Source organism: Phaseolus vulgaris, chromosome 5, assembly GCF_051622355.1.
Source record: "Phaseolus vulgaris cultivar YP4 chromosome 5, ASM5162235v1, whole genome shotgun sequence".
Taxonomy (NCBI): domain Eukaryota; kingdom Viridiplantae; phylum Streptophyta; class Magnoliopsida; order Fabales; family Fabaceae; genus Phaseolus; species Phaseolus vulgaris.
The window spans coordinates 34,437,641-34,450,040 of NC_143502.1; the positions used below are offsets into that span (position 1 = coordinate 34,437,641).

General features: G+C 28.9%; 1 protein-coding gene across 3 annotated transcripts; it reads left to right on the forward strand.

The window, feature by feature from the left end:
• Positions 1-5,484: 5,484 nt before the first annotated feature.
• Positions 5,485-10,018, forward strand: LOC137835473 (putative protein phosphatase 2C 52). Of its 3 annotated transcripts, none has more exons than XM_068643997.2 (7): positions 5,485-5,664; positions 6,362-6,459; positions 7,023-7,528; positions 7,639-7,983; positions 8,058-8,175; positions 8,270-8,493; positions 9,221-10,018. In XM_068643997.2, exons 3-7 carry the CDS (start codon positions 7,268-7,270, stop codon positions 9,695-9,697), a joined length of 1,425 nt encoding a protein of 474 aa, XP_068500098.1. In that variant the 5' UTR covers positions 5,485-5,664; positions 6,362-6,459; positions 7,023-7,267; the 3' UTR covers positions 9,698-10,018. The 3 variants fall into 3 exon arrangements, with proteins under 3 accessions (XP_068500098.1, XP_068500100.1, XP_068500101.1); XM_068643999.2 differs by having other exon boundaries at positions 5,547-5,673; XM_068644000.2 differs by lacking the exon at positions 5,485-5,664 and adding an exon at positions 6,092-6,271.
• Positions 10,019-12,400: the final 2,382 nt, after the last annotated feature.

The window sequence follows — 12,400 nt, forward strand, 5'->3', positions numbered from 1 at the left end:
ATTATTCAATCTCTATGGAATATTTAAGATTTTTTTATAAATCATATATTTATATAACTTCTTTTGATGAAAAAACATAAATAAAAAGAGAAATAAAAAAGATAAAAATAAAATTATGTAAGATATACAATTAGAAAAAAATATCATAAATAGTATTATATATATACAAAGGAAATAATAAACGAACTCAACTTATTACACTCTTAGCATATATATTTTTTACAATGTGAACAAACAAAAATCATAATATAAACGACTTTAAAAACAATATAATTAAAATTAATAAACTTATTATAAGAATAATTTATAAGTAAACAAGTACATATATTTCTCTCTCTTTACACTAATTCGTGGTACATACAATTGATTCTTTTATATTTGAATTGAATTTGAAAGTAAAACATGATACATTTAGGTGGATGTTAGTAATTAATTAGTATTAATAGCTATGAATAATGTTTTGTTTACTTCCCTTTTATTTATAATTAAGCAAGTACGTAGTAGTAACTACTTAGAGCATGGTTCTGTGCTTCATAGTTACTTCTTTTTTTACACTTAGCTTTAATCCACTATATGGATAAATTAAGTTAATACTATGTCCAATTTCGGATCCTTTCTAATTGGGAAAGGGTGTTGCTTTTTATGGAGAGGAAAACAGTTAATTATATGTTTAGAGACACTTTAGGCATGTAATATAAATCATATATGATAAAATTTTAAGAATTAGTATTATTATTTTAAACAGATTATTTCTATATATATATACATATATATATATCTTAAAAAACACTATTTTTTTTGAATTAGTTACTTACTTGAATGACGATTTTTTTCCAAAAGTACTATTTAGTTTTTGCTTGATTGAAAATAATTTATTTGACCAAAAATTAAATTGAAAACAACTTTGGCTATTATCTCAACTTTGTCTGAATAATAGATATCTCACTTGAAAGAAAATTATGTACATTTTCATTATTCAATACAAAAACAACTCATTTTTCAAAGAATTCAAATTCAAAACTTACACTTCAATTAAACAACTTTAATTAAATTCAATTTCTATATATACTTAATCTAATTTGATCCAACAAAGTTTATATATACTTAATCTTTATTCAAATCAAAATCTCTCATAATGAAATAAAAGTAAAATCAAAATAGTTTAAACTCAAACTCCAATACAAGAACATTGATAAACACTTCCCAACAATCTTTCTAATATTAAATCATAATTAATATATCACAATTATCATTTCTAAAACACAAAAGTCAACAATACACATCAAAATACTATTCCTACATAAAATATATGAATGTAACTAAGTCATTCAGATAATCTAGATCTTCTACCTTGTTATCAATATTTAACTAAATTTTCTTATCTCAAAACTCCATCTATTTCATCCAAATTCCAACAAGTCTTGGGCTTTAGGATATGAAGCTCAAACTTATTCATACAAATCCTAATAATCAAACTGAAGATATCATTACAATTTCAAATTAGTAGATTCATCTTTATCCATTACATCCCACATGCAATTTTCTACTTTTAGATTGCAAACAACCTAACATGCATGAAAAATAACAACGAGAAACTTACTCCATACCGAATTTTAATTGGTAAATTATCTTCTTTTATTTGGTAATATCCCTATAACAAACATAAATCTTGAAATGATAAATTGATCCTAAGAAACATAAAAAAAAGACAAAAAGTATATTTGTAAAGAAGTGGTATTTTTTTATAAAATTTAAATAGTTAATTTTTTTATTTATAAACTTTTTAACTTGACTAATAAAATATTAAAAAAAAACACCTCATTTAAATCACTATAATCTTAGACAAGTTAATTGAGTAGTTACACTTAACCTAAGAAAGAAAAAGGCATAAAAAAAGTAAAACAAGAAAAAATAGCAATTTTTTTAAAAAGAAATTACAATATATGAGTATTCTAATTTTATTTAATATAATCTATATAACTAAAATAAAATTAGTTTTTTTTAATATTTACAATTGCGTATACTTTTAGTTCCAATAAAAATAATTATTGATTTTAAATTTATAATATTTTACATTTTGAGGACGGTTAAATATTATATAATAAAATTATATCATTATTAGAAAATCATTAAATAGAAACTAATTTTAGAGAAAAAATATAATGAATTACTATATTGACTAAATTTGGTAAGGCGCGGGATGGTGGTTGAAAACCCTGCATGTTGCTTGTGTGGGAAGGTCGATGAGTCGTCGAGTCACTTGTTCGCCGTTTGTGACTTTGTTTGGAGGGTCTGATGCCTTTGCTTTGAGTGGCTTGGAGTGTCGTTCGTAATCCATTTGGATCCAATGCAAAATTTTATTCAATTCAGGTTGAGTCAGGCATCTGTTTCGGTTAATGATGTTTGGGGGGCAATTTGGGTTGGAATTGTGAGTGAAATTTGGAAGCATAGGAACTCGATCGTTTTTAATGGAGGAGTGGCGGATGTGTTAGAAGTTTTTGCCTCAGCACAAGTAAAGGTGTGGTCTTGGATTGCTGCAAAATCCCGCGAAGTTTATTTTTCCTATCCCTGTTGGGTTTTGGATGCTTTGGCCTGTATACGGCTGATTCGGTAAAGCTAGTTAGCGCTTGGTTTGGTTGGTCTTTTGACCGACGATTTTGAATGTCGAGTTAGGAGTTAAATTGTATGTGTGTTTGTAAAAGGGTTGGACCACCCCTGAAGTGGTTCTCATTTATTGATTTTTTATTACTGATAAAAAAAAATTACTAAATTAGATATTGTTTTATAGATTGAAAAATTATTGATATCTAGTTTATAAATTTACAAACTAATCTCTAAATTTGTATCTAATTAGTTAATTGGTATCTAATTAACTATCAATGATTTAACTACCAATCTTAAAATCTAAAGTAATTGGTAGTTAATTAGATACCCATTTAGAAATTAATTTAGAAATTTTATTAATAATAAAAACTACTTTAAATACCAGTAATTATTTTTGTCTCTAAAATAATATCTAATTTAGTCATGGCTAATTATTTTTTCTTTAAAATTAGTTTCTATTTAATAATTTTCTTTAAAAATAATCATTAATTTTATTTTGTTTGTATAATTTAAAACTAGTATAAAATAACTATAACTAATTTAGTACAAAATATCAAACATCAACTAACAAAATAGATTAATTTAAGTTCACAATTCAATTAAATAAATAATTACATATAATTTATTTTAAAACTAATTTATTATGAAAAATTCATTTAACATTTAGTAAAATTATAAAAAGAAATAGAAATGAAATTACAAGCGTCCAAGTAAATTTTAATTATTTAGAATAAAGAACAATGTTAACAAAGTAAATTATTTAATAAAAAAAAATGATCTTCTTTTATATTAAATAATCAATATATTACTTAATTAGTATAAAATTATAATAAGAAGTTATGTTTCCATTCATTCACTTTAGTATGATTTAGTTATTTCAAAAATATTTTTATGATATATTTTATTATAATAATAAGTTTTTGTAAAAATTCATTTACTAACATACTCATTAATATTATTATTGACATTTTGTATGGTTTATTAGTTAATTTTTAAATGGATTCATTAATATTACCGGCGTTTTCTTGTTATATTAGTTAGATTACTGATGAAACCCACGAATCCTTGGAGTGTGTAATATTTCCACTAATTTTCAAAAAAAAAACCCTTTTTAATGCATTTAACTTTTACTTATTACTAAAATCATCAATAGATATATCCGTTGCTATAAATGTACCGACAGAACCTTATTTCTCGATAAATTTCTATCAATAAATTAACATTTTCTTGAAACATCTTTATAGAACGTCAAATTGAAATTTTCCAACTAGAATAAAAGAACAAGTGTTTGATAATGAATATAGAAACTCGAATTTACACCTACGTTTAAATTTAGTCGAGTTATTATTATTCATAAAATACAATATATATGCTAATCTTAAACTCATTTTCCTTACAATTATGCATTTTTTAAATGTCTTAGTTTTTTTAATTAAATTTGCAGCAAAATAGCTAATAAATTATTTAGTATAATTTAGACTATTACATATTCTTTTATTATTTTCCCTAACGAAGGTCATTAACTGTGGTCTCAAGTTACTTTCTGGGTCTCTCGTGAGTGCATTAATGGAGTGTTGGTGGGGACCTTTGAGTGAGTCTCTCCTTCAGTTCTAAATTCCATATATTCTGGGACCATATTTTGATAATTGCAATGATTTCTTGTGCAAGATGCAATTGCATGATTAGTGTGCCAACTCATTTAACTCTTCCAATGTTTCTCTATAAAAAATGTATCCTAATCATAGATGTTCTATGTAAGGAACAACAAGGTGTGTGATTACAACTCCTATAACAAACAAAAGATATTTTTTGTAAGATTTAGTTTTATGTGACAAACAAGAGGATCAAAATATATGATTTAAAAAAAAATATAGATGTTTGTAAATATGTGGAAATAGATTATATATGTTTGTGATAATTTTAAATCCTTGGCATGCATAACTTTTACAATTTGTAATTGCTAGAAAACTAAACAAGCTTGAATATGATTTTATAGTGAGGTATGGAATAGGTAAGTTTTGATTTTGGTATTGATAATTTTCTTTATTTATAGTTTTTTAAAAATTTAAAATTAGTACTTTTATGTTTAATATTACATGAAACTTATGAAGTATTTTTGTGTTAAAAAAAGTTTAAATAATCACCTTAAGTGTTATTGTTTTAATATAATGTATGTATGTATTATGTAGAAAAACTCTTGAAATTTATAAAATAAATGTTGTTATTTTATTTTGAAATAAATATTAGAACTAAAAATAGTAATTTAAAGCTTTGAAGCAATAAAATTAAAAATAATTTATATAAAATAAAACTAAAATTCATATATTTTACAAGGAGTTTTATTTAGATTTAATTGATGAGAAACACGAAAAAAAAAATTGACCAAAACAAAAACTTGTTATGCTAAAAATATATTTTAAAAAATAATCATTGCACAATTGGTTTTTTATTTTTAACTTTCCAAAAGTTAAATTACCACAAAACGTCAGATTTTTTTAATATACGCTATCTTAAATTAAAGATAAGAATATTATTAAGTAAAAAAGTTAAAATAGAAAACCATTTATAACTTATTGTTCCATGATGACTAATAAATAGTTATTCTTATTTATTTCCAAAAGAGTGTCAGCAATAAATATTTTATTATCTTAATTCCACCCATTTGATTGAGACATATATTAAGAAATAATAATAGTAATAATAAATACATAACACATTTAAAAAGTTTAAACCCTCTAAAATAAGAAGTACACATGATAAAATACAAAACTATAGTTATTTACTGAAAAACAACATATTATCATAATAAAACAACCTATAAAGTGATTTTATAGAAAGTAAGATTATTTTAAAAATCATGAAGAAAAAATCATAAAGCTTGGGAGAAATTTATCTGCATTACCTCTTCCTGATGTATTACTGTCTTTCTCTGTCTGCTGTCTATGCAATCAATAAATTCACACAGCACACACCACACACCACACCACACCACCTCCCTCCCTCTTTCTTAACTCCATCACTTCATTCCCTTCTCTTCTCTCATCAACCTTGCCAACAAAGGTGATCAATGTATTTCCACCATTTCTATCTTCCTTTCTTTTCCCACTTTTTCAATCATTCAGTTCTTCTTCTCTTCCTAATTGCTTCCATCTAACACTTTATTGTATCTACTCTATCAACTTCTTTGCTTTCTTTTCGAGACAAAACCACCAATGCGGATGCAGGATCTGCATGTTCACTTTCTCTGCCTTCACACACTTCATTTCAACTTAACTCAGACAATTAAAAAGAAAAATCATTTTTTTTTCTCTTTTTTTTTTACTTTACTTTGTGTCTTTGATTCCTAGCTCTGAGCTGGGCTATTCATACTTCGCTTGCAACAAATTCTGCTGTGTTGTTGTAGATATTATTGTAATAAATTGTATAATTTTGGGGTGATTTTGATCCTTGTTGAATTGTTCACTAAGTCATTTCTCGGTCTCCTATTGCGACATTTGTTGTTTTCTTTTGCTTGTTATTATGATATTAACGTAGGGTTTACTTGATTGTTCTCTCTGTGATTCTTGGTTGACGAGATCATGTCATACCTTTATTTCGTCCTTTTCTGCTTTTACGTTATTCACTTTATCTCTTGTATTTCTCTGCTCAGGCAAACCAGAGTTTGTTTGTACTGCTTTTCCTGCTTTACTCTCTCTCTCTCTCTCTCTTTCTCTCTCTTAAGATCTTTTACCAAGTTTTCTGCTCTACCTGGTTGCAGAGGAGAAGCCGGAAAAAGGCTTAGAAAAGCAGAGTTTGTAACTACATACGCTTTTGGTCACGGAAAGTTATTCCCATTCAGCTGTTGATCTCATTCAGGTTAGTTAATCAAGTATGTTTGGCTAATTCTATACCTGTATTTTTCTCATTTCTTCATCATACAGTTAGATGTTTTTCACCTCTTTGAGGAAAATTGAATAAAATATCAAAAGGGTGTTTTGGTTTTCAATTGGAAACTCCATGGTCTTGATATATACTTGATCCTGAATTCTATAAAGATACAAATTCTAGGAAAAGGCAAGGTAGAGATTGTGGTGCTCTACCCGTTTGAAATTTGAAGATAGATTGGAGTAGGAGCGGTCTGGTGTGTTCACTGTCTTAGTTTACTTCAAAAAAAATTTATATCACAGTTTTTTTATTTAATTATTTCAATCTCTTCATTTCGATGCCGTCAATGTGAATCCTGACGAAACACAAATGTCCGGACAGAATTTTAGTATATTCAATTACTTGTTCACATGTTAGGATTTTTATATGCCTATTTGTTCGGGTTTTTGAGTCTTTCCTTCGTTTTGTTTTTTAATTCTTTACATGCAACAAGGGCTTGATTCTTTCAAAATCATATATTAGCGATAAAAATTAATTTGTCTTCTTTTGTTCAGCTGGTTTCACTATCCATTTGTTTAGCTTCCGGCAAATTGTGCTTTTGACCAAGTACCAAAGACCTCGGTTTTCAACTTCAAGGTTTATACTGTCTAACACTTCTATATGTTAGAGAATCTTTGGAGTGAGGACGGTTTACTCAGTTGACTAAAGTTGGAATCTGAGTTTGATATGAGATCTATAGTGAAAAGGGAAGGAACTTGACATTATTTTCACCTGATGTCTTCATTCTTGAACTGAGCAAATGGGCTGTTGTGTTTCAACAAGTAGTCAGAGTACTCGTACTACCAGGAGCACTGGAGACACAAACGTTCCGACGTGTCTAGAAATAGGATTCTGTGGTCAAAAGAGTGTGAGGAGAACATCCTCTGATCATGTGGTCTATCTGCACCAATTACCATCCTTACCCAACAGAATTTTCACCAATGGAAAGAGCAGATCTTCTTGCATATTTACACAGCAGGGTCGTAAGGGTATTAATCAGGACGCCATGATTGTATGGGAAGTAAGTATGCACATCTTATAGTGTTGAGGATGTATTCTTCTCATTGACTAAAGGATGATCTAGTTAATTTAAGAAGTTGACATTCATGGTTTGGACCTTTATTTCTGTAGGATTTCATTTCGGAAGATGTGACCTTTTGTGGTGTCTTTGATGGCCATGGTCCACACGGTCACCTTGTTGCACGCAAAGTCCGGGAAGCCTTGCCACTCAAACTGCTTTCATTTTTGCATTCCTCCGAATCAGGGCAAAATGGTTCAGGTAAAACTTGTTTCAGAGGCAGCATGAAGCCTGAAAATGGAGAGTCTGAGAAAGATGTTACTGCTGAAGATAAACTGAGTTCTATGTGGAGAGAAGCTTTCATGAAGGCATACAAGGCTATGGATAAAGAGCTGAGGTCTCATCCAAATTTGGACTGCTTTTGTAGTGGGAGCACAGCTGTCACTGTAGTGAAACAGGTATATCAACTAGCAGCATCTATCCTCAAGTTTCCTTTTCATTTTGCACATCTTTTATTTTCTTCATTTTCCAGGGTTCAAATTTATTCATGGGCAATATTGGGGATTCCCGAGCAATCATGGGATCCAAGGACAGCAATGACGTCATGGTGGCAATTCAGTTGACCATTGATTTGAAGCCTGATTTGCCAAGTGTGTTATATACCTTGATCATTCATCCTATCTATTTCCAATCTGTGTTTTTGCTGAATGTAAACATGTTCAATTTTGATGCAAATTCATATAGGAGAAGCAGAAAGAATCAAACGATGCAAGGGTAGGGTGTTTGCATTACAAGATGAGCCAGAAGTTCATAGGGTATGGTTGCCTTTTGATGATGCACCAGGATTAGCAATGGCTCGAGCATTTGGCGATTTTTGCTTGAAGGAATACGGTGTGATTTCTATACCTGATTTTTCTCATCGGTTACTAACAGACAAAGATCAGTTCATTGTTCTTGCCTCGGATGGGGTAAGAATTTTCAATTTCGTATTTAGTTTTATTTGTTCATTCATCTTTTTTATACTATAGAATATTGTTTCATTAATTTTTCTATGAATGTAATGTCAAAAGAAATGTTAAAATATGTTCCACAAGTGAAGTTCATCACAACTGAAAATATGCTGCAAGTTTGCAACTCTTTTCAAATGGCATGGTGTTTCTTGTTTAGGTCTGTGTGAAAGGCATCAGAATTGTCAAGTAACTTTAAACTGTGTAGAACCTATTGTTTTCTCTACATACTAATTCTGTCGTTTGTAAACAGGAAAAACATGTAGCCGTTAAGATAATTAAACATCCAGCAGTGGTATTGTAAGTCTAATATAATAGAAGTGAACTGCATTGTGCAAGATATGGTAATAAGAAAAAGGCTTATAGTACATTCTCACTTTTGATGAAGATACAGTATGCATTGCTGAAGTGGAGTTTGCATAGTCTGCAAAATCGTCTATCCCATTCCTACCATATATAATATAATACTTTCACCACTGGACAAAATTGTACATATTGCAATTGTTAGAGCACTCTATTATTGATTCCCTGCTTTCCTGTGGCTGTTGACTTTTCTATAATAGTTAACTTTAGAGCATCTGGTTTGCTTTATTTTGATGCTACGATCCACCTTTCAGAAAATTAATGCTAGGTTTGAAAACTCATATTTTCCTGAGCCCTGATAACTATATCTCATTGTTTTATGTAGATCTGGGATGTCTTAAGCAATGAAGAGGTGGTTGGGATAGTATCTTCAGCACCAACTCGATCATCAGCAGCAAGGCTTCTGGTGGATTCGGCGGCTCGAGAGTGGAAACTTAAATATCCTACTTCAAAAGTGGATGACTGTGCTGTTGTGTGCCTATTTCTGGATGGAAAAATGGATTCAGAATCTGATTGTGATGAGCAATGCTTCTCTTCTGCTATCATCCCGAGCAACCATTCAGTTAATCTGGTTGAGACAGATGATGGTCAAAAGTCTGAGCCAACTTTGCAAAGGAACTTTACTGTGAGATCCTCAGAAGAACATGGCCCCTACGGAGGAAGAGGAGGAGTATCTGTTGATGTTGTTGAAGATGGAACATCAGGGCCTGAAGATCAAAACTGGTTAGGTTTGGAGGGTGTGACACGAGTAAATTCACTGGTTCAACTTCCTAGATTTTCTGAGGAAAAGCCAAACTGTTGAGTTATGTTTGTTTGGTGGGTTTGTAATGCATGTTGCTACTAAGTGAATTCAACAAAGAAATTCTCTCTATGGATTAATAAGAAAATGATGCTTAATTAAGGTCACCAAAAAAATGGATTCAGCATCTAGTATTACTAAATATCAAACATGAATGCCACAGTCCACAAGCTAGCAAGTGTGGTTTGAAAGTGACATTCCTATTTCGCATACAAACGAACTCGATCTATGAAATTTGAAGGCCACGGCTACTGCAAAGAATACTCTGTTATAATCCATCGTTAGAGAATTTTTCAAGCTCAAGCATGCTATGTTGAGAGTTCATTTCAAAACTTTTGTTACTTTCATTTATATATATATATATATATATATATATATATATATATATATATATATATTAAACCACTTCTCATTACTACTTAGGATATGTTGGAGGGTTTATTTATGATTTATCTTTATATTTTTTTAAGGCATAAACACTTATAGTGTTTAGAACACTTTTTAAAAATATTGTATGGAATCTCTATAAGGATTTTTTTTTAAAATTTATTTTACTAACTTTTCCTTGTAATCTTTTTAAAATAACTAGTCTGAAATCTATATGAAAATAATTTATCAATTTTTTTAATGATAAAAGTAATTTATCTACATAATAAGTACTATTAGTGATAATAAAAAAAGATAAAAAAGATGATGTCACCCTCGCATTCACTTATTTGGAAATAGTCCTTAAAATTAATAGTGAACTCGTGAACCTCCCTCGAGTTCAGTTTTAATCACACCACTGTGGTAGTTGTATTGAGGTCGTGTTACTACTTCATTTAATTTTAATGATATTTCTAATCAAAGTCGTGCAACCATACAACAATTGGCAAATGCTTCCTACACCCAATATTTTTAACATGCACTTAACATAATTTTTTTAATTTCCAAAAATGCTCTTAATTCTGGAAATAAAAATCCGGAATAGAAAATAATATATTCCAAAAAAATAAATCCGAAAATGGTTATTGAGTTTCAGAAATAAAAATCTGGAAAAAAATTAAAATTTTATTTCGGACAAAAAAATCCGGAATTGAAAAATAATACATTTCAGAAAAAAAAATCCTAAAAAAAAATTATTGTGTTTTGGAAATGAAAATCCGGAAACAAAAATGAAAAACCTATTCCAGATAAAAAAATCTATAATATAAATTTCTTTTGAGAAAAAAAAATTCAGAACACATATTTTGAATTTTTTTTAGACAGTTTCGTCTTTTCCGCTAAATATGGATGCAGTAATATAGCAATTGCCAAAACAATTTTACATAAAATATTTTCAAATAAAATCGTGCCAACAAGACACGATTTATTTAAATATATAAATAATTTTTTACCTATTATCATAATATAATAAATAAATTGCACCGTTTTATTAAAAAAAACTATATTTTTCTAGGGTGATGATACACAAATACCCCAATTTCTACTAAACATATCAATACCAATAATATGACATTTTTATTTTAAAATATGAAATAATTTCAGATGAATCAACTAGAAAATCAAAATCTTATATTTTCTTTATTAGGTGTTAGAAAGGGTAGAAAAATTGATTGGTAATATTTATGTATATATTATGTAATATGATTGTTAATATTTATGTATATATTATGTAATTACATAATTCCGAATTTTGAGCATTCTCGTATTCATATATATATATATATATATATATTTATTGGAATTTTCATTAATTTTTAATATTGTATTATTTTTACTTACATGGATCTTGATAGAATGTTCAATATATGAAATTGATTTTAACACTTTATTGTATATAATCACATAATGCAACTAAATATACACTTTATTGTATGTAATCACATAATTCAACTACTAAGTAGGTTTGGGATATCTAAGTATCTTATGTAGGTGTAATTTATATAGGGATGAAATCCTCTTGATTCATAATGAATCTTTAGGCTCAAGTCTTTGTAGGCATGTGAAGAGTCTAAAGAAAGAAAAAAAAATATTTTTATTGATATTTTCCTGATTCTTCGTCGTTTTGGGCTCAAGAAATGAAAAATGACCAAGAGTTTTAAGAAAGAAAATTCATGTGCTTTTGCTAATATCAACTTGGTTCTATTTGTCCATTAGCCTTCGAGTTTGAGGGAGGACAAGTGACAATGAATCATCATGATGGTGCATATTGAGGTATGTGTTTTGACAATATTAACGAAAATTGCATAAAAGAGATGTGTCGTTTTAGAGAGTTAAAATGTTTTGGCTTTATGATCGTGTCATATGATCGATCTAACAATTGGAAATAGTTGTGAAACTTAGCATGGTTGTTCATATTTGTTTAGAAATATCATGTTAGTCAAAGTGCAATAGGGTCCTCTTACCATTTCTCTTTGTTTTATAAGTGCCTAGATTTCTTTATAATAATGTGCTTTTGTTAGGTAATCATGTCTTTGTCCATAGTTATGAGGAGGTGTTGGGTGTAGATGTTGTTGTCTAAGGTAGAGGGCATTGGGAATCATGTTAACAAGTGTGGTTCTAATGGTGATTATGGATCGAGATGCCCTTTGCTTTAAGCTGTGGTGGTGACATCAATGAGTCATCCAGTTGAGAGAATGACAACAAGGTTACAAAGGAATTGGCTATTGAGAAGGTAGAGAGTAAGTGATCATTTGTATTGGATGTGTTTGCTAATAACATATG

What these genes read in the sequence shown, in the direction of transcription:
- LOC137835473 (XM_068643997.2), top strand. Translation starts at nt 7,268, where the DNA reads ATGGGCTGTTGTGTTTCAACAAGTAGTCAGAGTACTCGTACTACCAGG. An exon ending in ACGCCATGATTGTATGGGAA is followed by an intron (nt 7,529 to 7,638) that starts GTAAGTATGCAC and finishes TTATTTCTGTAG; the next exon opens with GATTTCATTTCGGAAGATGT. An exon ending in TTTGAAGCCTGATTTGCCAA is followed by an intron (nt 8,176 to 8,269) that starts GTGTGTTATATA and finishes AAATTCATATAG; the next exon opens with GAGAAGCAGAAAGAATCAAA.